Here is a 27,137-nt window from a genome sequence, read left to right as displayed (position 1 = left end):
AGTTTATAATAGCATAACAGAGGGCGTTGCGGGAGACAGTGAATTTACTAAAATTTTCAAGCCCACCTGGACAGTTTTTATGGTACATTTAATTCACATAATGTCGAACTTACTACAGGGTGAATGCAAGTTTAAAGAAAGAAATTAAGATTCTGGTTATTGTTTTCTTGAGTTTCTGAGGAAGTGAAATCCCCATTTGCTAAATGCATTTTCTTTTTTCTTTGGAGGTGTTGGGGAAAATTTGACTGATCCATCTGTTATAAAACCTGAAGACAAACAGTAAGTTAATTTATGATGTTCTCATTTTGAAAATCGCACTTAACACGTTGTACATGGTTTTATCAAAATAATTTTTAAACATTTATATTTCTTGCCTAGCTCCTAGAAAGATTTTGAGGCAGCTTATGTTTTCATAGAAGCTGGATATCTGTATTGGATATATATCTATCTATATCGACCTCTGTCTAATACCATAAGATTTTTTTTTTTTTTTAAGGCAGAACTTAGGAAATGGGAACAAAAAGAACATATGGAAATAAGATGAAATTTGGAGTTAATACACATAAATGGAAAATATAAAAACCAATGCCGTAACCAATGCAAATTTAACTCTGAGTTTTCTGGTGGCCCAAACAAAAGAGAAATATGGGTAGGTTCAGCTTCTATAGGCTTTGACACAAAAACTGTTAGTGTCATAGGAGAAGCAAAGATTTCGTTGTTGTCTTCTCATTGGAGTCACTGCATCTCACGTCTTCGATCACATGCCTATAAATTGAAAGGCATCGAGTGTGCTATTCAGTCACAGCAAATCTACAAGAGGCCAAGAAAACAGGGCTTAAATATGAAGCATCAGACTGTCTGACTAAATTCACGGATGCAGTTTAAATTCCACAGAAGAATGAGTCATCTGCCTGTCCTTTGAATTCCCATGGGCATTTGATCCCGGAAGTAGGCTTTGGGGAAAGTTTGGCAGCGGAGGGTCTGAGGTTTTATTCTTCTGTTAAAGGTGATCAAAGGGACTTTGATCAAAATGGTTAAGGACTGATCAAAATGGCCGACAACAGTGCTTCCCAAACATGAGCTTCCCTCACAATCAATCACCAGGAGAGCTGGTTGTGATTCAGTGGGTTTGGGGTGAGGTCAAATAAGGTAACAAGTTTCCAGACGATTCTGATGCTGCTGGCCTGGAGACGACACTTTGAGAACTGCTAGCATATGGTAGCTTGACCTCTCAGTTGTCCTAAATGTCTGTACTTGGCCCCTGGGTTGTAGAAACTAGATATGAAATGATCTATGTGGTCAGTCTTCATACAATAACACCTGAAATTTTTATCTCTCTCCCATAACACTCATATTGTAAACATTCGTTGCTTTAATGCACTATTTTTTCCCCCTCAACTATTTACTCTAAATATATTCTCATGTGTAGGCATCTATGCCAAGAGGTTCATCTAAAAGTGTTTTAGCTATTTCTTTGGACTAGGTGAGTTAGAGAAGATAAAGGTCATCCATAATGCTCCTATGCATACAGTTTCTATGATATTTGAGCATAGAATGCATATTGTAACCTTTAGGGTACAGATAAAGGCTTTATTATTTTTTATTTTAGCAGATATTATTTTAGGATATTATTTCTTCCATAGCACCATGTGCCCAAGGGTTTAGAGTACAGACCTTGTACTATACATAGTACTTCCTTGATAAGTTTGCAGTGAAAAACTTTTTGCATAAAGAATGAACCAAGTTTATGTATACTTCATCATCTATTACATTTTTGACCTTGATATGTATGTCATTTAAAGTGACCTGAATATTTCCAACTTCTAGAATTTAAGAAGCTTATATTATCCCACTTGACAGTTGAGTATTTAATTGCATTCTGTAGGCCAGGGGGTCTCGGTTTCTATTAAGGTCACCTAGGAAACTAAAAAAAAAAAAAAAAAAAAAAAAATGCTTCTCAGAATGAGTATCAAATCAAAATTTATGGGGATGGAGTCCTGATGTTTATAGTTTTTGAGAAGTCACCTATGTGATTCTGCTGGGCAACCAAGGGTAGGGACCTCTTGTCTTACGGCAGACTCTATTGTTTATGACTTGAAGGTAGGAACTTTGGAAACTGATCGGATGGTGTCACTGTAGCCTGCCTGGTTTGGTGGGGTTACTTCATTCTGGGCGCAGTGGGTTTTCCTGGTGAAGGTAACTATTTTCTCACAGTGGTGGCAGGTCGCGTGTAATTGGTTCAACGAGGCACACGTTTTTGAGCGCCTTGTGTGACCAACCTGCCACAGACCAGTGACAGCAGCACCTGGGAGGTGGTCAGACATGCAAACCCTCATGACCCTCCCTAGAGGTACCGAATCAGAGTCTGAACTTTGACAAGATCTGCAGGCGATTTGGGGTAACTGGAAGTTTGAGAAGTGCCTGTTGAAGCAAGTGCCTTCACGTGACGCTTGCTTTGCCCTTCACAACAACCTTGGAAGTAGGCGTCCTCCTTCCCGTTCCCAAATGAGAAAGCTAAAGCCTGGTGAAGACGCTTAACTTGCCTACGAGGATGAGGGGCCAATGAAAGGGAAAAACCCTCTACCAAAGGAGAAGATTTTTTGTGGTACGGCTTCTACTCTAATCTATAGTGCCTCTTGTCTCTGCTCTTTCGCCAGACTTGTGCATGTGAGGGCACCGTCAGGGGGCTTCTCCCCCGAAGCCTGTCTGGCCACTTGGTGTGCTTCCTGGGGGTCACCAAGCCTCTCTGGAGGCTGCCTCAGTCATTGGCAGTTAGGGATTGTTTTCCACTCACTGCCTTGATGGCTTGGGGCGTTTGACAAGTCCGAAATGACGACGGTGGTCATTAGATGTTCTTTACTAAATCTGTGTGTACATGGTGCTAATTGGCATTCTCTCACTTGTGGAACCAAACTACCACTTGCTTTTGCTGGGCTGTGAAAGATCTGGAAAACAGTTTGTTGTTGTTGTTGTTGCTGTTTTTAAACTTTGCCAAGACCTCAAGGCTGTCGGCATGCGGTAGGATTGTACATGCGATAGATGCATGTGAATGTTTCTACGACCCCCTTCCCCTCTCCTCTGTACAGGGAGTGGCCAGACCCCTCATACAGGCATTTTAGAGTAACTCTGATTCTTTTGCGTTAACTTTCACAAAGCTCATTGAGGGAAATTGTTTAGCTTAAAGCTTTTATCTGAGAATCAATGTTATATCCCTAAGTGGGCGGGGGTGTGTTCTGCTTTACTGGGAGGAAAGGAATGGCAGTAAGGAATCCAAGAATGAAGTATTCCCAACAGGGTCCCGCTTGACAGAATATACGAGGAATGACTGAAATAACACTTTCATTTTTCACTCTATTGGCATCGTAAGAGATTTGGTACAAAATATCGAGCGATTCTACTTTTTCTTTTTTTTTTCTCCCACATTTGATTTCACCAGATGTACTGAAAAAGAGGAATAGTTAACTAGAGGTAGCTTACGCAGCCGGGTAAATACCACCAGAGCCGCACTTTGTGAGGGCGATCGAGTGACCAGGAAAGTTAATCCTGGGTGTCTGTTCACGTTGTCTTCCCAAGAGATTTCCTCCACCTCCCAGCCTCAGAGCAACGAGGCAATCTGAGATCAAACTGACATCAACCCTCATTCTGAGCTTGGCACATCTTCAGAGCAGCTACTGTTGTTCTGCCAAAAGGAAGTGGAAATTGAGATAAATGTTTCAATACTCAGATGGAAAAAAAGTTTTTTTACACCACGTCCCTTTTTGAAAAACCACATTCCTTAGAAGCGGAGTTTATTGTTTCCTTTTGTGATAGTTTGCTTTTCTTTTTTCCTTAAGACGTGGCATTTAAGAGTGGTAATTGAGTTCAGATTTTAAAATGTGCCGTTTCCACTCTGCATGTCATTAAAGTGTTAGCTTCCCTAAAGTTGCTTTGGATGTGCTCCTGGTGTACTCTGTTTCACGGTGTGCAGAGCATCCGCCTAAAGAAATCGTTGTCTGTGACCTTATCATGGACAAACTTTGAGGCTGGAATCTGCCAGGGATCTGCTTTATGGAGTACTCAGAAGGTGCCTCATCTACGCTGGTTCTGTCTGTAATTTTGTCACCTACAATTAGCGTACGTAGTTCACTTCCACAAAGTCAATGCCTCCCGTGGTCTTGTCTTTCCACAAAGAGCCCAGCTATAGCAGTTTGCAGGATAAAATCCATCTGTCCGAAGCGCCGTGAGTGCTGGAAGTAGGGTCTTGTCAGGCACTTATTTTTGAGGATACCAACTATTTTCAGAAAAGCATTTGGGTTTGAAACAATGTTTTTGGATCTTTTCAGAAGGTGTGTTCCCATAGTACGTTTATTTTACTTTGTACCTCACCTTTTGAGTATTTGAGTAGAACATTTGGTCACGAATGTCACTCACTCTCACCCCATAGGCATTAAAAAAGGGTCTGACTGTATTTTGTTTTAATGCGGTACATAGAAAATTCACTCTTCTTCTATCAGATTAGCGTTGAAATGAGTTTCACAGTAGGTCTTGGAGTTGGGTACAAAGATTTAAGTATATTTGAATTTTAAATTCGCAAACCTAACATTGTTGCTTTCCCCAAAGTGCTCTATTCTTTGTTGGCTCCTTCAAGTTTACTGGGTTACTACGGGATACTGTTCGGTATCTCAGAGAATCCTAGCTGAGCCCTTTTCCTTCACTGTGATCTCATTGATATTCTGATATTTCCTCTAGATCAAGAGGAATGGTGTTTGGACCAGCCAATTTAGGGGAAGATGCAATTAGAAACTTCATTGCAAAACATCGTTGCAACTCCTGCTGCCGGAAGCTCAAACTCCCGGGTACGCTCTGAACAATTCTATTTCTCTCTTAGTAAATCTCTCCTAGAACAACATCCTTTGTAACCTGGGATGGAGTCGAAAATCTCAATCACATTTTTATCTCATTCACAGTCGAGTCCTGACTTTCTGACTGCAAATTTTTCAAGTCTCTGAAGGGATTAAAAGGACAGGGATTTACTTCAGGTTCTGCCAAAATGTGATAAAACAACATTGGGCCCAATACTTGTCACAGTCTCTCCAAGGGGAAAGGTTTACCAACTTAATTGGGGTAAAATTGAACTGAGGCAGGTCTCCCCCGACCCCTCCCTCTTTGAGTCCCGTGTGGTGTCCACAGGATTTCAATCCTTATTTACCCATTGGACGCTCGGGACCGTGGAGTATCTAGGGAAACAACAGCTGTCAATTAAAATAGTGCTTTTCACTACAAAAACCGGCCACGTTAAACATATATTGCAATGTGTATTTTTAAAGATTTGATTTGATAATATGGCACACTTTGTCCAAAACTGACATAGTCTCCATAGAAAAATATTCTTAACAGAAAAGCAAGCAGCAGGAGGTCTGTGTCCTCCAGACTGGCAGTCCTACTCTGTCAAATTCTTTTCTTTGATCTCAGAAGGGATGCTTCATGTCTGTCTCAGCGTGTTCCCTCTTTTCCTTAGGTCATACCAAACTTGTCCTTAGACTGGCATCTCACATATTTTAAGCGGAGTGGTCCTTCCTGCCTTAGAATAAGTGAGCATGCCCTGAATTGGAAATTGGTAAAAGATCATCATCATCCGTCGTAGCTTAGGGTGGAGTAGGTGTCAGTTTACAACAAAGAAGGGCAACTTGTAATCTCGTTGGAGACAGAGGTAGGAGGTTGAGAAGCTCGTGTAGGCATGGCATGGCATGGCAGAAGACTGGGATTGGGATCAGGCTTCTAGTTCCAGTGGGAAATAGCCTGGCAGCCAGGGGTGATGGATGGTTGGGTCGGGGGAGAGATCAGACTGGAACAGCAGAGAGGGGGGCTCTCACTCTCATCTTGTAGCTGCTCGGGATTCTGTCTCACGGCCACACGGCAGACTTGAGCAAAGAGATCAGTTCACAGCATGGTGGCCACGCTCCCCAGTGGCCTCCTCTCTCTGGCGGACACAGGGACTGCATCTGATCGGCTAAGAGAACAGGAGACCAGAGACATAACTCACTGCTTCTGTCCTTGAGTCCAGTTAGCTCTTCTGCAAGATTAAGGTTGAGATTGTTTTTTTTTTTAAACCCACCATGGTGGGTTTTGAGTCATTCAGTAATTCTTCCAATTCTAGGCTTAATATTTGTTTTCTTTCAAAACCTTAGTTAACACATTTCAGTGGAAATAAGGAGTACCCTCATGTATTCAGACATTTGGTAATATGAGTATAAAAAAGTCTTAGTTAGGAAAATAGAATTACAGGTGATTTTTCTTTGGCCTTGATTATGATTTACTTTTTTTTTTTTTTTAAAGGAAAAGTAATTTAAGATAGTATGGAAGAGCATAGAATTCAGAGCCAGATAGGTTGAGCTCATATCCCAGTAATGCTTTTTACTAACTATGTGACCTTGGGCCTTGATTTTCTCATCCACAAACTGAGTATAATAGCACATAGCTCATAAAATTGATGTGAGGATCGAAGTAATATACGCATATGTTCCATAAGTGCTGGTTATCAATAAACTAAAATACATATTCATTTTATGTCCAGATAATCCCCATATAACATTAGAAAGGAAAGTAAGGAGTACATATTTAAGGTTAATCTTAATCAATCCAGCAGTAAATGCTACATAAACACCAAAAGCCCACCCTCCTCCATAAGCTGCTCCCTAGAGATTACACTCCTATCAGTGCTTTCTTTTGATAATTTCCTTTTCTTTTTTTTTTTTTTTAATGTTTATTTTTGAGACAGAGCACGAGTGGGGGAGGGGCAGAGAGAGAGGGAGACCCAGAATCGGAAGCAGGCTCCAGGCTCCTCCGAGCTGTCAGCACAGAGCTCGACGCGGGGCTCGAACACACACCGTGAGATCATGACCTGAGCCGAAGTCGGACGCTTTACCGACTGAGCCACCCAGGCGCCCCAATAATTTCTTTTTCAAATGGAAGAAGGAGGCTCTAAGGAGCATAGGATCCAGTAACTGGATGAAGCCTTCCCAGGCAGCCTCAAACCTACAGACAGCTCTGTCGTAGAACACTGAGCACTGAAATCTCGAGTCTACCTTTTTGGCTGAGCTCCCTGGTCCTGCACACCATTCAGCAGCGGAAATGCCCTGTTTCCAGGTTGGCCTCGCTTAACTCCATCCAGGCCGTGCCTTCTAGGGTGCTGCATATTGAATCCAGCAACCAAATCTTTCTTCACTTGCCCCAGTGAACGCAAACCTACGACAGCACTGGGGAGTTAGACTGACACGTGGACACGGCGGGAGGGGGGGTGGTTTGGACACGGTGGAGGGTGAGTTTCACGTATCTGTGACCTGAGGAGGCAGGGTCCTTTCTGAGCACGTGGCCAGACCTGAAGTTCAATTCATCCGTGTGAACACTACCTTCTCGAGGGTCCCCCTATAACTGTCTTAATTGCTTTCCTTGCAGATTTAAAAAGAAATGACTATTCCCCTGGAAGGCTAAATTCCACTTTTGGACTTGATACCAAAATAGAACCAGCCGAGGGGCCTCCGGCGAGGGAAGGGGGTGGGAATTCTCCAGAAGACCTCACACGACTGTGAAAAAGGGGAAGGAGAGGCAAGAGGACACCAGTACTTGCCCTCCCTTCGGTGGACTCTGTGGGAACAAAGACCGACCGGAGTAACATCCATGACACCGGAGCCTCTGTCAGGACGGCCTTACCCCGCGGCCCTCCTTGAGACGTGCCTTCCGAGCCTCAAGTGTTGTCCTGCCTCAAGACCTCATTGGTGTAGATGGCTGGGCTCCCCCGGATGCTGCCCTGTGTGTGCAGTGCTTTGCACGTGTTCGTCCTCCTGTAGTTGGGAAGGAAGACACTCGGACGAGCCCCTGGGGATGCTGCTCCTTCATACCTCATTGCTTTAGCCGGTTGCTTAGAACCCTTGGAGCAGGACGGTGGGCACTGAAGGACCAGGGAGATGAATTTAATTTATTTCCTCGCTGCACTGTGTATGCCGACTCTAGCCCCCACCGCGATTCGTTACCTCACCCACACGTTGTGTTTCTGTAGGGACACGCACATTAAAAAGGCATTTGACTTCTCCTCTCTCCTTTCCTGAAGCGTAGGGCTTTAAAGAGCAACCACAGGGAAAACGGTGGAATGGGTGTATTTGCATAGACTGGAGCACACTCCCGCGCAGTCTCACCGGTTAAAAAAGTTAGGATCCTGGTGAAATCTAGATGGGGCTGAGGTTTTGTCAGTGAATCACACGATGCCTGGACACTTCAGTTTCCTCTGAAAGAAAGGAAAAGGGAAATCTAAAACAAATGCTCCTGCATCCTTCTTCATTTTTTTTTTAAAGGGGAACAGGGATATGTAGAAGTAGAAATTGCCAAGAAATATCTTCCCTTCCCTTAAGCTCAGGAGTACCGTCAGTTAGAGTTGGCTAAGCCAACCTCTAAAACATGACTCCCTTTTCCAAAGCTTCGTATATAATATTACGGGCTAAGTTACTCTGTCAGGTCCTCGGGGGAAAGATGATGTTTCTGACTGAAAACGCATTTCAAAGGTGTTTGCTTCGTCCCAGTGCAGAGTGCTGGTGGCTTATAGAGGGCCATAGTGTACATTTCAAGTATGGCCCGAGAACATGGTATCAGTTTCAGAGGCTCAAAGGAAGGCTGCCAGGACACTGCACTGCACAGAACTTTTGGGGGATCAGCCATCACTCTGTTGTACTGATCGGGGTCACCCCACCTCAGAACTAGCATGAGCTTTTTACACAAGGAGGGAATGGAGAGTTTGGAAAATGTCAACTCCTCTTTATCTCTAGCCCTTACATTAGCTGGTTTGCTTTTTAAGTGACATGCCTGCATTTCTAGGTTATGCTTCAGGGGAAAAGTTGCCCAGGCATTCAGGGCTGGAGAGCTACACATTCAGGTTGCCAAGGGTTGTAGACACAACACACGATTCTTGTGTGGCTTGCGAAGGACTAATTTCTACCCATTTTACTCTGGTCTTGAGAGTGGCGGTGGGCAGGAGATTGGGTGGTTTCTTGATTGTCAATGGGGATAAAATGTTCACGCTTTTTTCAGAGCTTACCTGCTTTACCCTACTCTGAAAATCAGTAAGGGATCTACGAGTACCTCAGTGCTGTGTTCAACTGTGGAAAGAGGCAGGCATTAATTGATTGGTCAAATATTTGTTATCTGGAATGGAACTTGAAAACAAATGCATTTTGATTTCAAATTTCTGTTATGCGCTTCCCTTCCCTCCCCTCCCCTCCCCTCCTCTCTCGTTTTCTTCCCTTCCCTTCCTTTCTCTTTCCTTCCCTTCCCTTCCCTTCCCTTCCCTTCCCTTCCCTTCCCTTCCCTTCCCTTCCCTTCTCTTCCTTTTTTTTTTTTTTTCAGAAAAATCACCAGAATAATATCTTAAAAAGATGAAATGCTGGGCAAAGATCACTGTAGGACTGCTTGCATGCAAATACCGATGTGACAGTCATGACTTTTGAGCGATTCATGATCACAGAAGGGTGGATATTCATTCATTCATTCGGTCAGTTTTATTCAACAGATATTTACTAAGTGCCTTCTCTGTACTGTGTGAGTGACGAGGATGCAATGAACAGAGCATTTCTTCACCCTTAAAAAGCTTTATGTGTCATGTTTCTTTCTGTTTTTTTTTTTTTCCTTTGGTACCAAGTTGGGATTTCTGGTTAATACTAAAAAACAAAAACAAAAAGACTCCTGGGGGGAATATTGGAGGCAGTGATGTGTCCCATGTTTCATCTGACAGTGGGTGTAAGTCTGACTTGTATAAGAGAATTGGGGAAAGCAAGAAGACCTGGCTAGGGCTGGTTTTAGGAACCACTGAGGAAAAATGAACTGCCCGATTCTCGCATGAGCACAAAGCCCATGTCACAGATGGGATCTGAATCAGGGGATCGGAGAGGCAGCCAGGTTCCCAGGAATCCTTCCTGCAGGTACCCTATGTACATGTTTTCCTTTCAGCGAGGCTGTGTGTTCCTGGAATGACTTCTGCCCATGACATCTTAAAGCCTCTGAGTGCTCTGGGGGAATGAGATCAGATATAGTTTTGGGTGTTCCTCACCCTGTTACTATTTTCTGTGGCTTTGCAAAACAAGTTCTAGGTGACTAAGACTTCCTAAACAACCATTCACCGAATGTTTAAAACACAATTGTATTTTCTTGGTGGTTGTTTGTTACTGTTTGAGATGAGATGGATCACTAAGGTTCTAGAAGTCATGACACAGAAGCCCCTGTCATGGTTTGTTGTCTTTCTCCAATGGTCACCAGCATCTAGCACTAACCATGACACATTATGAGCTTTTGACATTATTTATTGAAAGAAATAATAAAACCTGCAAATGATCATGGATTTCATTCACTAGATAATAAATCAGATTTGCATTTTTAATCTAGAAGGGAATGATTACCAATTCCTTAAGACCCAACACAATTCTTTTGATCTCTCTCTGTTTTAATTTTCCAAGAAATAGCTTTTAACAACCTACACCTTGTCTATTGAATTTTCCACCAGTTCTTGCCCTTATCACCGTTGTGATACAGAGTACAGTCCTTCTTACTGGTGACAATTGAAATGAGATGATAAGTTCCCAGAAACTGCCTAGAAATAATCATCACTTTATTACCCTTTGAAAAGAAGATTGATAGAAAAGTCATTTGAAAGATGGTTCATTACCATGCCCTAGTACGATTTCTTTACTCACATCTCTCCAAAGCATGAGAAAGGGAGGATTATTCTCTGAGGTCGGAATTTGAAGTCTGTGTGTTCGCCTCTTTGAAGTCTTGGTATTTAATTTTCTGTAGTCATTTCTTGGGCAATTTTCTAAGAAACTAGTTGAAGCTAATTTATCATAAGTTAAAGTCAAATGACAGAAAAGATTTTTTCCCCCCTTAACAGTCTTTTATTCCACAGAGGTTAGCTTCTGAAGGAAAATGAGGCTTAAATAGCATTTCAAATCTCCAGTCACATGGGTGGGTACATAGAATAGAAAGCGTTCTGGAAACCACACTGTTGTTTTTTTTTTTGTTTTTTTTTGTTTTTTTTTTTTTTTTTTATTTAGCACAGTTAATACTTTGTGACTTTTCTTTCTAGACCATGATGTGCAGATAAAATATATTTTTGTGAAATGCCCTCCTAAAAATAATTAGTAAGTTGCTTAATTTTTCAAAGCGAGATTTTTCAGTCCTCAAGGGGTAACAGCCCTTGGTCTGTATCGTTGGCAGACTTTGGTATAACTTTGTATAATTTGTTTAACCTTTCTCTTAACCCCTAACTCTGAAATGGAGATGAGATACTTACCTTTTTTTAAAAAAAAAAAAGGTGAACAATAATGAGAGGGCATTTATCAAGCCCTCTGAGAATCTCATTTAACAGGCTTCTTGTGAGCATGGGATCCAGTTCAATAAATAATAAGGGTTTTTCATTTTTGATATTATGTGATCATTATTTAATGTTTACAGAGGATGCTCAGTGGACCTGTTTCAGTATAAACACAAAAGTGGTCTTTGCTATTTCTCCCTTTCCAAGGGGAAAAAGCTCATTGCTCCCTTATTGTTTTGAAGCTTAATTAAATAGTTCAAAATCAGGAAGTTCTCCATTTCACAGTGTCTTCTGTTTATTTTGTTTTCTGATGAATTTAGGTTTATGCAGCTAATTTCTTTGGCCATCTTCTGCCCAAAGAAAGCCTCCCAGGACAAGTAAAGCCCAAACTGGGCACTATCGTGGGTGATGTTTCGGGGAATAAAAGGAGAGCAGGTTTAGAATCTTGAGGCTTGTAAAGCCTGATGTTTTACAAAAATTTTAAATAATGGTGATTAAATTTTGCCTGTAGGGGGCTGTTTATTAACAAAATTCTGGCCTCTAGCTTGCCAGCATCTTTTAGCAACCGTTGAACAACACGAGTTTGAACCGCGCGCGTCCACTAATATGCGCATTGTTTATAGCACTGTACTGTAGATATATTGCCCTTGACTTTCTTAATAACATATTCTGTTCTCTAGCTTACTTTGCTGTGAAAACAGAGTTCCTCACACATATAACATACAAAATATATGCTAATCACTGTTTATGTTATTGGTAAGACTTCTAGTCAATGGTAGGTTATTGGTAGTTAAGTTTTGGGGGGGCTAAAAGTTATGTACAGATTTTCAGCTATGGGGGGGGGGTTGACGCTCCCAATCCCTCTGCATTGTTCAAAGGTCAACTGTAACCTCTTTTAGAATTCTCATCTTCTCCCAGTGATTTTTTTTCATTGTGAAACTTCAGAAATTCCATTTGCTATATTAGTATCCCAGAGGCCTTAGAAGTATTATGGTAGAAACCCTGTGACTAATGACTGTCCAAATGTGGACATAACAATTGCCTTTCCTTGCATGTATTTGGGGGAATCATCATTGATATCATGTGGTTGCATTTCAGCTACTAACGAGTCTTTTTTCTCTGTTTCCCTATCGGGCACCAAGTAAGAGGTTACAGAGCTTCAGGATGCTTTGGTAACCAAAAGAAACTCTTAGTGTGTGTTATAGGCTAAAATATGCCTTCCCTTCCTTCGCACCTCCCCCCCAGATTCATGGGTTGAAATCCTAACTCCCAGTACCTCAGAATGTGACTGTATTTGGAGATAAGGTCTTTAAAGAGGTAATCAGGTTAAATGAGGTCATTAAGGTGAACCCTGATCCGTATTACTGATGTCCTTATAAGGAGAGGAGATTAGAGCATGGACACACTCAGGAAAGATCACGTGAAGACACAGAGAGAAAGTGGCCACCTGCAAACCGAGGAGAGGTACCTCAAAGGAAACTAGACATGCCAACACCTTCCTCTGGGACTTCCAGCCTCCAGAACTGTGAGGGAATTAGTTCCTTTTGTTTAAGCCACCCAGTCTGCACTACTTTGTTATGGCAGCCTTAGAAAACTATTGTAGTTTGTCACCATATTTGGGAACTCCTTACTTACTTTCGAAATTTTGTAGATAAGGACTTGAAGAGCAGAGAGACTGGTAACAACAAAGAGGAGGAGGAGGAGAGATGATTGTTGGATGCATTCATCTGCTGGGGGAGAGCATAGAGAGTCCTCATGGATGGTGGTAGGATTGTAAATTGTTTTCTTGAGGGAGTAGAGGGCGGTGTGTTCTGGAAGTTCACATGAATGCGACAGACGAAGACAAACATGGGCTGGGGCTTCCTGAGATGGGATGATGACTGCTGAAGGGCTTCTGGGATATCTTAGGGGATGGGTGGGGGGAGGTACACTCCTTAGTTTTGTACCACTGTTCAGTGTATATCCTACTCAAGAAATATTTATAGAGCCTTGCCATATCTTATGCCCTGACACTGAGGTTAGCCTTATTAGATAAGAGCCATTTCTGTCTTCAAGGCTCTCCAGGACAAATAAGGAGTTTACAAAATGCTGATAATTATTGCCGAGCAGTAATAATTATAATGATAGCTTTTTAATACTATTACTATAGGTAACGTGTTGAGCACTCATTGTGTTTAAGACATTGTGCTAAATGTATACTATGTGCAATTTCACTTATCTGAACCCCAGCGTGATGGCTATGCCCATTATAAAGATTTGAAAATGCTGGTTGTAAGTTAAGTGACTTAATTAAATCAGCTACCTAAGGGAGAGCTAGGAGTTAAAGCTAGATCAAATCAGTAACAAAGAAGACTAGGCAATACTAGCCAGCATACTTGGAATTACTAGAGCATGCCTGAAAACTATAAAACCCTTATGAAAGAAATTGAAGATTAAAAAAAGAAAAGGAAAATCATCCTGGGCTCATGGATTAGAAGAACAAATATTGTTAAAAATGGCTATACTACCCAAAGCAATCTATACATTTCATACAATCCCTGTCAAAATACCACCAGCATTTTTCACAGAACTAGAACAAACAATCCTAAAATTTTTATGGGACCATAAAAAACCCTGAAGAGTCAAAGCCATCTTGAAAAAGAAAAGTGAAGCTGGAGGCATCACAACTTCGGACCTCAAGTTATACTAGAAAGCTATAGTGATGAAGACAGTATGGTACTGGCACAAAAACAGACACATAGATCAATGGAACAGAATAGAAAATTCAGAAACGGACCCACCACCATATGGCCAACTAATCTTTGACAAAGCAAGAAACAATATCCAAGGGAAAAATGATAGTCTCTTCAATAAATGGTGTTAAGAAAACTGGACAGCAACATGCAAAAGAATGAAACTGGACCACTTTCTTATACGCAAAAATAAATTCAAAATGGGTGAAAGACCTAACTGTGAGATAGGAAACCATCAAAAAACCATCAAAAGCGCAGGCAGCAACCTCCTTGACCTCAGCCCTAGCAACTTCTTACTAGATACATCTTCTGAGGCAATGGAAGAAAGCAAAAATGAACTATTGGGGCCTCTTCAGGATAAAAAGCTTCTGCAAAGCAAAGGAAACAATAAAAGTAAATGGTAGCCTATAGAATGGGAGAAGATATTTGCAAATGACATATAGTATGAAGGATTAGTATCCAAAATCTATAAAGAATTTACCAAACTCAACACCCAAAAAACAAATAATCCAGTTAAGAAATGGGCAGAAGACGTGAACAGACATTTTTTCAAAGGAGACATCCAGATGGCCAACAGACACATGAAAATATGCTCAACATCACTCATCATCAGGGAAATACAGATCAAAATCATTATGAGATACCACCTCGCACCTGTCAGAATGGCTAAAGTCAACAACACGGGAAATAACAGATGTTGGCAAGGATGTGGAAAAAGGGGAACCCTCTTGTGCTGTTGGTGGGAATGCAAACTGGTGCAGCCACTCTGGAAAATAGTATGGAGGGTCCTTAAAAAGTTAAAAATACCTTATGACCCAGCAAGGTGCTACCAGTTATTTACCCAAAGGATACAAAAATACCGATTTGAAGGGATACATGCACCCTGATGTTTATAGAAGCACTATCAACAATAGCCACATTGTGGAAAGAGCCCAAATGTGCAATGACTAATGAATGGATAAAGAAAATGTAGTATGTGTACACAATGGAGTATTACTCAGGCATCAAAAAGAATGAAAGCTTGCCATTTGCAATGATGTGGGTGGAGCTAGAGCATATTATACTAAGTGAAATAAGTCAGTCAGAGAAAGGCAAATATCATATGATTTCACTCATTTGCAGAATTTAAGAAACAAAACAGATGGGGCACTGGGGTGGCTTAGTCCGTTAGGTGTCCGACTTCAGCTCAGGTCATGATCTCATGGTTCGTGAGCTTGAGCCCCACATCAGGCTCTCCGTTGTCAGCACAGAGCCTGCTTTAGATCCTTTGTCCCCCTCTCTCCCTGCCCCTCCTGTTGCTCTTGCTCTCTCAAAAATAAATAAACATTTAAAAAAAAAAAAAAAACCAGGCGAACATAGCAGAAAAAAAAAAAAAAGGCAAACCATAAAACAGAATCTTAACTATAGAGAACAAACTGAAGGTTACTGGAGCGGGGAGATGGGTGGAGGGATGAGTTAAATAGGTGATGGGTATTAAGGAGGGGACTTGTGATGAGCACTGGGTGTTGTATGTATGTGATGAATCACTAAATTCTACACCTGAAACAAACAAACAAACAAAAAACAACCAGAAAAACAAAAGAATTGCTAAAGCATGCATTCCTGAATAGGCTGAAATGCATATTTGAATGTCAGGACCTAACTTAGGCCATCAGATGAGAAAATCCAAACTGTCCTCTGGGAACTGTTACCTTGTATCTTCGGCATCTGTCCATTTCAAGGGGGGGAATCTTTCCTGCACAGTTAATGGCCATTTATAGACTGTGTGAGTCCATGGTAAAGCCACTCCCTTTTGACAGCATCACAGTGTGAGTGCAAGATGATGAGTGGGTTCTTTTAAGTCTGGCATTGTGTATGCCAGTGAAATTTTCTGCCTCTACTATGCTCTTTTTTTTTTTTTTTTTTTTTTTTGCCTTCCTAGACAATTAAATATTTTTTGGTGAACACAGCAACTAACTATTGGATAGCATCTCATGACATTCCAGTTTCTCAGATTACAGTGAAAAGTAGAATCTATGAAAACTACAAAAACTTAATCAGCCTGACCATCACACTGCGTCCCGGGAGGCCTTGGAAGATGGATTATAATCAGAGGGTTGCTTGAAGTACATGGAATTAGAACAAAGAGAGTTAGATAAATCAATTATTTAATGGTGTCTAAGACATCCTGTTTCAACCCGTCTCGTCCAAAGGGATGGGCCTGCTAGGGGGAGTGCAATACCAAAGTCTATAAAACTCCAGACTGATTCCAGAGGATGCAACAGAATTTCGGTTGGATTCTCAGATTAGCCTTAAGAAATATGGACCATAATTTCTTATGGAAATTTCTTATGGAAAATGTGGAAATATTTTCTCCCCTCCTGTCCCCTCCCCTCCTCTTCCCTTCCCTTCCCTGACTGCAAATGTGGACCAAGAAACATCATTAATTTTACAAGCAAGGCACCAATTTTTTCCAGAAAGGTAGAATTAGAAAATGTGAGAGCAACAAAGATAGATGAAGTAATGAGATCCAAAGAGACTGTGCTTTGCCCAAAGTTAATATAACTATTTTCAGAAGAGGGACTAGAACTCAAGCCTTCTAAGTCACCATCATTTATCTTAATAATGGCCAAATTTGTGTTAAAGCAAATAGTGGTCTCTTGTTGTATTAAAATATTTCTCTATTTTCCTGGAAAATATGCAGAGGTTTCTGTGACTAAGTTCTTAACTTGGAAATATTTATATGGCTGTCATTAAGATGAGTCCAATAATATTTAATTGTCTATGCTTTTCCATAATGATAATTCATGAGATGTGATTGCAGAATTCTAGTTGCAAAATGATATTGCAAATTAATGCTTTTAACAATTCTCTTTACTTATTTGTATGTGTATATGTATGTATGTGTGTTTGTATAAGTGGAAAGTAGTTATTTGAATACCAGGCTTGGATAACCATTGAAGATATCAAGTGAAAAGATTCTCTAACATTTGGAGTTCAGTGAATCTGTCAGATATTTCATTTATTGAGGATGATTTATGATTATTTCCTATTACCACAAAAAGCCTCTTAGCCCTATGGCATACCTTGAGTTTAACCAGAATGGGTTACAGGGAATGGTAGAAAATCCTCTAGGCTTTGGAGCCAGATGGACTTAGGTTTGAACTGAAGCGTTACCACTGAATAGTTTGTGAGCTTGGGCAACTTGTTGAACCTTTCCGAAGCCAGTTGATCATCTGAATATGGCAGGATAATCTGTTCATAAACTGACTTGTGTTTCTTCTTGCTATTTTCCATCCCAAGAACATAGGTGGATGCACTTGTCTCAGAGCATTAATGGCTTACTGCAGAAGTTGCAAGGTCCCAATATGCCAACCCCTTACTAAGATTTCTGGAACATTGATGAGGGCTGGAACTCGGAGTTGATGAAGCAGAGGAAATCTACCCCGGGAAAGAAAAGAGGAATTCATTCCTAGAGATAGGAAAGATTGTGGTGTTTTTGGTAAGAGGTATAGGGCTTGTGAAAGGGCTAGTTCATGGATATTAGGAGGAGTGACTGAGAACTATGGCCTGTGAAGTCATAGGGAGAAATGTATGTCCATGCTAGTCATGGACCAAATGGAGCCTCCTGCCTGTCAATGAATCACATGGGCTGGGACCCTGGGCCTGATGGCCTAAAGGTTGGAAACCCTTCCCTACTTTCCAAGTGCCCAGTAAACTACCTTTGTTATTACATGTTTTATAATTGTTTTATAATATGGCTAAGATTGACTCTTATCATTTTAGAGAGAGGGGACTTCTATCTAGATTTAGAAAAATAAGGAAATGTGCCATTTCTTGTACCTGAATGTTGTGGAGAACATTATCTCTGCAACCTAATCTCTGTCAAATAGGATTATTCTGAGAATTAGAGATAACATGCCTAGAGCACTTAGGGCAGTGTCTGGCACAAAATAGACATGCTGAGCAATTATTAATAATTATTATTTAAGATATTTTTATTTTGTCATCAAAACAACCTCCAACTCAAGATTGGTGGACCTAAACCTACTTCTCTCTTTTTAAAAAAATTGACTTTATTTTTTTAGAACAATTTTGGGTTCACAGGAAAATTGAACAAAAGATACAGAGATTTCCCATATACTCCTTGCCTCAACATATACATAACCTTCCCCATCTACTTCTCTTTTCAAACAGAAGAGTAATATGATAGTTCATGAGATTGATCCTAGAATGCCAAAATTGAAGGAGTCCTATATTAGGGAATACTAAGCAACAACAGTAGACACCAAAATGTGGTGACTTAACATTAAAAAAAAAAAAAAATGTTTCTTTCATGAGAGAGTACAAATGGGGTGGGACAGAGAGAGAGCAGGAGAGAGAATCCCAAGTAGGCCCCACACTGTCAACACAGAGCCTGACATGGGGCTTGATTTCACCAAACATGAGATCATGACCTGAGCCGAAATCAAGAGTCAGATTCTTAACCTGCTGAGCCACCTAGGAGACCCTTTCTTCAGAAATCTTTAATAAAAAATTCTCCTTATTTAGGAAAGGGCACACTTTTGACTAGCCGTCCATATCTTGCACCAGGCATCTTCAAAATATCATCAGATATATTCTCTTTTATTTTCCCATTATTCACTTACAATGGCAAAATCTGACACAAGAAGCAAGATGTAATTAAATGAAAGTAGGCTTTACTGAGCACTGCTAGTTTGGTAACAGCTACAAAATATGTCCATTGTAACTTTCCTTTCGCTGCTTGAACCCCACCCATTTTCCCCCTTACCATCCCTCTAAGCAACATCATGTGAAATCAAACATGTCTTGCCCTCATTTCTCAATTGCCTACAACCAGCTAGCAGGCATATAAGCAGTGAGGTAAGAGTAGAAATTTACATAAGGAGCCTATTAATATACTATACAAATGAGGGTCCTGTGGAGAATGTTAATTCATTTCTTACACTGAATGGCCATGATCACTGTAAATTTTCATCACGGCAAGAGCTAAGATGGAGGTGGAAAACTTGGGATATACCTAAGAGATGGGAATTGACTACATTTTATGAAGCAAGTTAATTATCACCTACCTTTTCCACAAAGTACAGGAACTTAAAGGGTGCTTTGACTTCAAAGCTTGGGTGCATAAGCTTGGGAATAATTTTTAAGAGTCCTCTTGGATCATTTCTTGAAGAGCAGTGAATGGGGAATTGAAACATTTTAATAAAATATTTCATTTTATCAGATTTTAAAAGTGAACCCGTTTCTACAGTACTATTATGAAAATTTATGATCTCTTTTTTAAGCTGCCTAAGAACCACGGCTGATGGAGCGTAGACAGACTGGACTAGATGTTATCTTTTGTGACCCTCTCCTTCCCCTGCCCCATAGCAGCTGCTCAATTACTTTATTGGTTAGTCATTGATTCATTGATTTAACTAAGATTTATTCACTGTGCCAAGATTAGCCAGGTGGCTACTCACAGGTCTGTGGGAAGACACATGTTCAAAAACCTCACTCTACCGCAAGCTACAATTGAGCCATTTGCAAAATGCTTTTGAAGTCAAGTGAAGGAGGGACACACTCCCTCGAGAAGGAAGGGAGGGCTTCACAGAGAATGATAAGAATTTTACCTGGAGAAGGGAATGGCAGCCAGAAGAGATGCTTGGGAACTGATGAGTAGTTGTGTGGCTATTCCTAGGGCACATCATGGAATAAGGTAGGAGGTGGTAGGAGGTGCAAGTAGGCATGACCCTGTAATTGACTGAGTTCTAGCCACTGGTATGAACAAAAAGATGTGTTTCACTTCTAGGGATGACTCATAAAGCCTCCCATGTGTTCTCCTCAGTGTTCTTCTCCCCTCCCAGCGACTGGACTGTGGATACCCAAGGGCAATCTTGAGATCCATCTGTTGAACACGGAAGAACCGCTGTCAGCCCGGGCCCTAGACTGTTAAGTAAGCAAGAAACAAATGTCTATTTATTCTCCTTTCAAACAGGAGAATTTTGGGGGAAATTTGTTAAAACGTCTTCCATGTAATTCTAAGGAGTTAAGTTTTACCACGCAGGCTAGGGAAGTTAGGAACTGTTCTCCACATATAGTTACTACTGGCTTAATTAATTAATTGAGCAAACATTCATTAATTATACACTGAGTATAAACTTCTTGGCCTTAGAAGTAGGACACTGAATATGATGTAGACCCTGCCCACAAGCAAGTTGCGGTTTGGTGAGTGATTACAACCAGGAGAGATGGCTCTAAGGGTTTTTCGGGAAGCCCTTTCATTGCTCATCCCAACGACCCCTTCCAACTTCACTTCATATCACCATTACCACCATTATTTCTTTGATGTGTCTGAAAGAAGTTTTTCTCGATCTATGTCAAGCACATTTTTAGGAAATACTGCTATTTTGTTGATACCTGTTGTGTACAGGAAGTCTGAAGCAGCAACAATGACAGGTTTTACTGTCACAGGGTATTCTAGGAGGTTTATACTGAGGGACACAGAGACCCAAATCAACTGTCATAGCCCAGGGTCGAGAGAGAGAGCAAGTACATGCAGGGGATCTCCTACGGGTGCTTAATGTGCCTAGCAAGAGGAGGCTTCCTGGAGGGGCTCAAGCTTGCGCCGAGTCCTGGGGAATGAGAAAACTAGGGAAAGGCAGGGAGAAGGGCATGCCCAGCAGAGGGCGTGGCGAGGAACAGGAGCATCAGTGTTTTGGACCAACTGCTGTGGTTACTTTGTGGAGGAGAGAGCGGAGGTGGAGAGTGGGAAATGATATGGTCGCCTTGATAAGTGAAAGGTCTTGAAGAAAGTGTTCAGGCTTGTTTGACCAAGATCTATTCCTTGATAACTATATAATAATTTAAGTGAGATGTGTAGGGAGAGAGGGAGCAAGGAAGGAAGCCCACTTTTATTGACTCAGCATAGCTGTCCCATAAATTCATTCTCTTGCTCCAAGAAACCTCATAAAACAATGAACATCATGGCCCCGGTATAAACTGCCAAAGATTTCTTTGGCCACAGTCTACTTTTCAAGGTTGTTGGCACCTCTCTCATGGTCTGTGTGTCCTGGTCTGAGAAGTGAGTGTTGCATATTTGAGCCTGGTTGGTATTCCTCACCTACTGGTTTAGTAAGAGACCAATTTCATTGGTCTTGGGATTCAGGAGAAGCTTCCTGAGCAAAACACACAAAGAACTGTAGGTGCCCATTATTTTAAACAATGAAAAATGTCCTTGCCCTGTTTCATTTTTAGAGGAAGTAATGAAAACGGAGGGGTAAATCCTCTAGCAGGGAAGGAGCATTTCAGCTGACCAGGTAGAGTTTCTCAAAAGGCCATGGATCATTGCTCCTCCTCATTGGGGTCATCGGCTCCACATTCTCCAGGAGTTGGAGGAATCTCCTGATACAAGCTCTGGCCACAGTGCAGTCTAAGTTTTCTTTAGCAAGACAAGACCAAGGGTTTACTGGAAGGAAGGAGAAAAGTTTCGTGAACTGTTCTTAACTTTAGCATCAACTTTCCCAGCTGTGGCCATTTCAAAAATGCCCTCATCTACCTTTTGGGATGAGCACTGGGTGTTGTATGGGAACCAATTTGACAGTAAATTTCATATATTAAAAAATAAAAAAAATAAAAAAAAAACAAAAAAACAAAAAAACAAAAATGCCCTCATCTGGTGCTGCCTTCCAGTATCTTCTCTTTTTCTTCTCTTTTTCTACCGGTATTAACTGATTGACTGTTTTAAACATCTGTGGGCCGTGTGCCTGATCCTTGCATCTCTGACTCCTGCCCCTGTTGAAAGTAATTCTTATATCATGAGAAAGTCTTCACGTTGGATATCTCTGATGTACCTTCAACTCCTGCAGAGGAAGTATTTCATCAGATTTTGGAGAATTAGCAGAAAACTCCGTCGGTCGCTGGGCAAAGGGGGATTCTACTGTGTGGACCTCCCCTCACAGCTGCTCGCCTACCTGGGAAGGCTACTTTGGCCGCCTCTTCTGGGAAGAAGGAAGCCAGGTAAATGAGCAGTATCTTTGTTCCTCTCTTCTGACACAGAGAGCACCCATGCCTTCTGATCTTATTTTTGGCCCCACTCAGGTACAGTTCCCTCCCCTGTGTCCAGCGAGATCAAGACACTCACCCCAGCCTCCACACTGAGCCTTCCGGCCCCACCAAGGACTTGAACTCGTGGTCCCAAGAGCAGGATGGATTAGCGCTCAGGGCTCCCACGCTGACTCTATCAAAGCTTTCCTCCGCACATCTCCATTATGTGAACAGCTCTGTTAACCAAACCTATTATCTTTCCCCCTTGGTTTCAAGTTGAGAAAGGGAAAGCAACTTCTTTAATGGCCCACAGATTGATGATTAACATTTTACATGTCCCTGCTGCTAAGTAAAAGAACTGCTTTGTGGACAGTGAAAATGCCTAGGAGAAAGAAGCGGGAGTCAGCTTGGTTTATTAAGTTGTGCTGCCTCATTAATCACAATCTTTTTTTATGGCCGTACTTAAAGGCCCATCCATTGTACTTCTCGGGAATGGGGTAGATCAAAAACAAGTGCTTTTAGTGCACCTTTGACATCTGGCAGAGCAGCCGGCTATGTGCTATATTGCTCTCAAGCAGTGTGGGGAGCTGCATTTTCTGTGACCATGCTGGCCCTTCTGATTTAAGCTACTGCAGAGGGCAATGAATTACCTTAAAGGAGCTCCACTGCCGAACTCCCAAGTTTTATGCCGGACCCCTGCCAGCTTCCCCACTTTATGAGTATGAACAATCAGACAATTGAACTGATTTGACTTTGCCACTCCCGGAGTTTCACTGCCGCGAACCCGGGGATGTAATGATGGCAATGCCATGCTAAGGGCTGCCCTGCCTAGCAGCGGTGCCCGCTGCCCGTTCAAGTAGGGCACCCATTCTTGTTAGCTGAAAACTCTTCTGATTTGCAGCAAGGGGAAAAACAGATCCCACGCAATCCGATTAACTCAGCTCCGAATGTTATTTTCATTTAACACTGTGGAACTAGGCAGTGTCCCAATTTTTGTTTTTAATGGTAAACTCATTAAAAGGCAGGGTTCTTTAGCAAGGAGTCTTCTAGCACGGGTGCGGAAGGCACCCGCCAGGTCCTGATGCAGGTTGTTGACCCGCACACATAGAAACTTATGTGCAGGGGCGCCTGGGTGGCTCAGTCGGTTGGGCGGCCGACTTCAGCTCAGGTCACGATCTCGCGGTCCGTGAGTTCGAGCCCCGCGTCGGGCTCTGGGCTGATGGCTCAGAGCCTGGAGCCTGCTTCCGATTCTGTGTTTCCCTCTCTCTCTGCCCCTCCCCCGTTCATGCTCTGTCTCTCTCTGTCTCAAAAATAAATAAAACATTAAAAAAAAAAAAAAAAAAAAAAAAAAAGAAACTTATGTGCATAACGCTCTGTGCCTACCCGCTCCATACACTGGCTCAGGCTTAACTCAGCATTGTCAAAAAAGGGCATCCGGTCCAGTCACAATCTGAAAATGGGTAATTGGCAATGTTTACAACTCACGTCAGTGTATACTCATTCTAGCTCTTTGTGAGAAACTGAAGAGAAGTGCTAAGGTTTAGATCTTGTAAATTTTCTGTGTCAGAGACCATATTTACTTTCCGGATTTATTACATGTAAAACAAATTTCCTCTAGAGGCACCTGGAGGGCTCAGTCGGTTGAGGTTGAGTGTCCGACTTCGGCTCGGGTCACGATCTCGCAGTTTGTGAGTTCGGGCCCCGTGTCTGGCAGTTTGGAGCCTGGAGCCCGCTTTAGATTCTGTCTGTCTGTCTGTCTGTCTCTCTCTCTCTCTCTGCCCCTCCCCTGTTCACACTTTGTCTCTCTCTGTCTCTCTCAAAAATAAATAAACATTAAACATTACAAAAAAAAACCAAAAACAAATTTCTTCTAATGTCTTTTGAAAATAACGTTATTGTATAGACAAGAACAATCCAATGCTCGTTGTAAACAAATAAATAAAACTCAAACAGTGCAGCAGAGAATCCAAGAAGATTGTGTAAGTAATCCACTATCTTACCACTTAGAGATTCTGATTATCAAAACTTCAGACATCTCTGTAAATGTACACGGATGGATTGTTTCATTCATTCATTTCGCATCTGTAAGTAATGTAAATATAGTTAGGACAGTGCGGAAAACGTGATCCAGTGTATGTAAAATGAACGCACACAACACACACATTTAAACATAAAAACACCCTGGGATATCAGTCCCCTATGTTTAAATGTTTGCTTGACACTGACTGCTAGCCCTGGACTCCAGCAGACATCTAACACGATTTAATACCTAAACTCTTGATTTGTCCCTCCTCACCTCAAAAAAAAAAAAAAAATCCTCTGGTCAGAAGCTGCAAAAATTGGGGCCCGGGCCTGTGTTTAAGCTCCTTCCAGGTAAATACTGGTGACTGGGCTAGAGGGAGAGGTGGGGGAGGCATCCACTTGTCTCCCCAGTCTCTGGGGAGAATAGCAGTCAGCCACTATTTTTTTTTTTTCAATATATGAAATTTATTGTCAAATTGGTTTCCATACCACACCCAGTGCTCATCCCAAAAGGTGCCCTCCTCAATACCCATCACCCACCCTCCCCTCCCTCCCACCCCCCATCAACCCTCAGTTTGGTCTCAGTTTTTAAGAGTCTCCTATGGTTTGCCTCCCTCCCTCCCTCTCTTTTTTTTCCCCCTTCCCCTCCCCATGGTCTTCTGTTAAGTTTCTCAGGATCCACATAAGAGTGAACACATATGGCATCTGTCTTCCTCTGTATGGCTTATTTCACTGAGCATCACACTCTCCAGTTCCATCCACGTTGCTACAAAGGGCCATATTTCGTTCTTTCTCATTGCCATGTAGTACTCCATTGTGTATATAAACCACAATTTCTTTATCCATTCCTCAGTTGATGGACATTTAGGCTCTTTCCATAATTTGGCTATTGTTGACAGTAGTCAGCCACTATTTTGATGCATAGGTGTTGCTCAGCTCCTTTTGGATTTATTTCAAAAGAAATTGTTTGCTTGTATATAGTTGTGCGTTTGGTATGTCCACGCGAGGAGGGGAGCTCAGGAGCCTCCTATGTCACCATCTTGGACCAGAACTTGAAGTGGTTTATTTTTTTGAGTCTTTTCTCCTTGGGAGGTCAAGGCAGAGGAGAGGCAGGACAGGCTGTTCCCCATGTTCCAGGAATCCTGGGCCAAGGGTCCGTCTGCTGCCCTGAATCTCCTGTCCTACCGCTGTTTAGCAGTTTTAGATGCCTTCCATGGAAGCTTGATTTGAACCATAGCTAGTTATCAGTGATTACATTAAAGCTTTTTTTTTTTTTTTTTTTTTTAAAGAACATTCTTGGGGCACCTGGGTGGCTCAGTCAGTTGAGTGTCCGACTTTCGGCTCAGGTCATGATGTCACGGTTTGTGAGTTCGAGCCCCGTGTCAGGCTCTGCGCTGACTGCTCGGAGCCTGGAGCCTGCTTCGGATTCTGTGTCTCCCTCTCTCTCTGCCCCTCCCCCACTTGTGCGCTGTCTCTCTCTGTCTCTCAAAAACAAATGCAAAAAAAAAATTATTTTTCAAAAGAACATTCTTGAGCCTATATTTATCAATACCAAATCATAACACTTAATTTCAATGCTTCTTTATAGGCAATGAGTTTACTGTCTTTGCTTTAAAGATGTATTCTCCACTTTTTAATCTTCATTATTTTTGTCTGGAGTTCTGCATTGTATCATTTGAGACAAAAACTCTTTTTTTAGTGTTCAATTTTGTAATAACTGAAGTAAGGATTTAGATTCATCAGTCAACTCTTGTGATTCTTTAAAGCTTTATTAAAGGCAGTATAGTGTAAGGTCAGCAAGTTTCAAATTTGAATCCATAGTGCTGCAGTTCAAATCCTGGTGCCCCTTCTTGTTGACTGTATGATTTTGAGCAGAAAAGCGAACCTCTCTATGTCTCAGGCTCCTCACTGGAAATGGAGAATAATAGTAGTAGCTACCTCATTGATTTGCACAAAAAGATTGGAATGAATGACTATAAGCACCCAGGAGAGTGCCTAGCATATAGCAAGCGCTATTAACTAGTATTATTTTCTCTTTTCTTTGTGTTTGGCTCATCCTTCAGTGTTTTGGTAAGTGTTTTTGGGACGTGTCTTCTACTTTATCCAGAAAAAGTATATAGTTACTATTATTCTGCAATCTTGCATATTTGAATACGATTTATTTTTATTTATTTATTTATTTATTTATTTATTTATTTATTTATTTATTTTTGCTTCTTCACACAGGAACAAGAAATTGGTGGAGTAGGAATCTTGGATAATAATTCTTTTTCTCTGAAAGCTAGTAAATAGTGTTTTATTGTCTTTTAGCATTTACTGTTGCAAAAGTCAATGCAATTTTTGTCCCTTGAAGGTGAATTGTTTTATCTTCTTGGATTAATTAATCAATTCGATAAATATTTATTTTGCTGTTTCTGTGTATGAGATGTAGTTATATGCTTTAGGTATATAACAGCAAACCAAACCTTGTGAAGCTGACCACCTCATTGAGGTATAGGGTGGGAGGAAGAATTAGCTAACTCTGGGTAATTGGGTAATAATTAATTAGCTAAACTCCAGGGTCTGAGGGAACAGTTCCCACAAGACTGCTGTCACTTCTGACACCAATTACAAGCTTGGAGTGTTCACAAAACCACCTTCAGATTTGATGATTCACTAGAAGGTCTCACAGAACTTGCTACAGGCTTTTATGCTCATGGATATGGGTTATTACAGGGAAAAGATACAAATTAGAAGCAGCCAAAGAAAGAGATACATAGGGTAGATACTTAGAGGAGTACAAAGCTTCTGGTTGGCCTCTCTCCATGGAGTCATGGTGGCATTACCTCCTCTTGATCATGATGTGTAACAATTGCCGAGCCAGGAGGCTCATCTATTTTTTACCGGGCTCAATTGCATATGTAGCCTGCCTTGCTGTATTTTAGTCTCTAGCCCCTCCTGGAGGTTGGGCTCCTACCTTTAGTCTCCTATCTCTCTGGAAGTTGGAACTGATGTGGCATGGCCCAAAGCCCCCATCATAACTCACA

General features: G+C 41.5%; 1 protein-coding gene across 5 annotated transcripts in view; it reads left to right on the top strand.

Annotated features, from left to right (window-relative positions):
* TRPM6 (transient receptor potential cation channel subfamily M member 6) overlaps positions 1 to 9,625 on the top strand; it is a 201,466-nt gene extending 191,841 nt beyond the window's left edge. For all 5 annotated transcript variants that reach the window (XM_053907814.1, XM_019463591.2, XM_019463590.2 and 2 more), the window contains 3 exons: positions 228 to 279; positions 4,729 to 4,835; positions 7,435 to 9,625. In XM_053907814.1, coding sequence (XP_053763789.1) covers positions 228 to 279; positions 4,729 to 4,835; positions 7,435 to 7,568 — 293 coding nt within the window. In that variant the 3' untranslated portion in view covers positions 7,569 to 9,625. The remainder of the gene's footprint in view (positions 1 to 227; positions 280 to 4,728; positions 4,836 to 7,434) is intronic.
* The last annotated feature ends 17,512 nt before the right edge of the window (positions 9,626 to 27,137 follow it).

Source organism: Panthera pardus, unplaced genomic scaffold, assembly GCF_024362965.1.
Source record: "Panthera pardus isolate Hobbes unplaced genomic scaffold, ASM2436296v1 HiC_scaffold_20, whole genome shotgun sequence".
NCBI lineage: Eukaryota > Metazoa > Chordata > Mammalia > Carnivora > Felidae > Panthera > Panthera pardus.
This window is presented reverse-complemented; position numbering and strand designations above follow the sequence as displayed.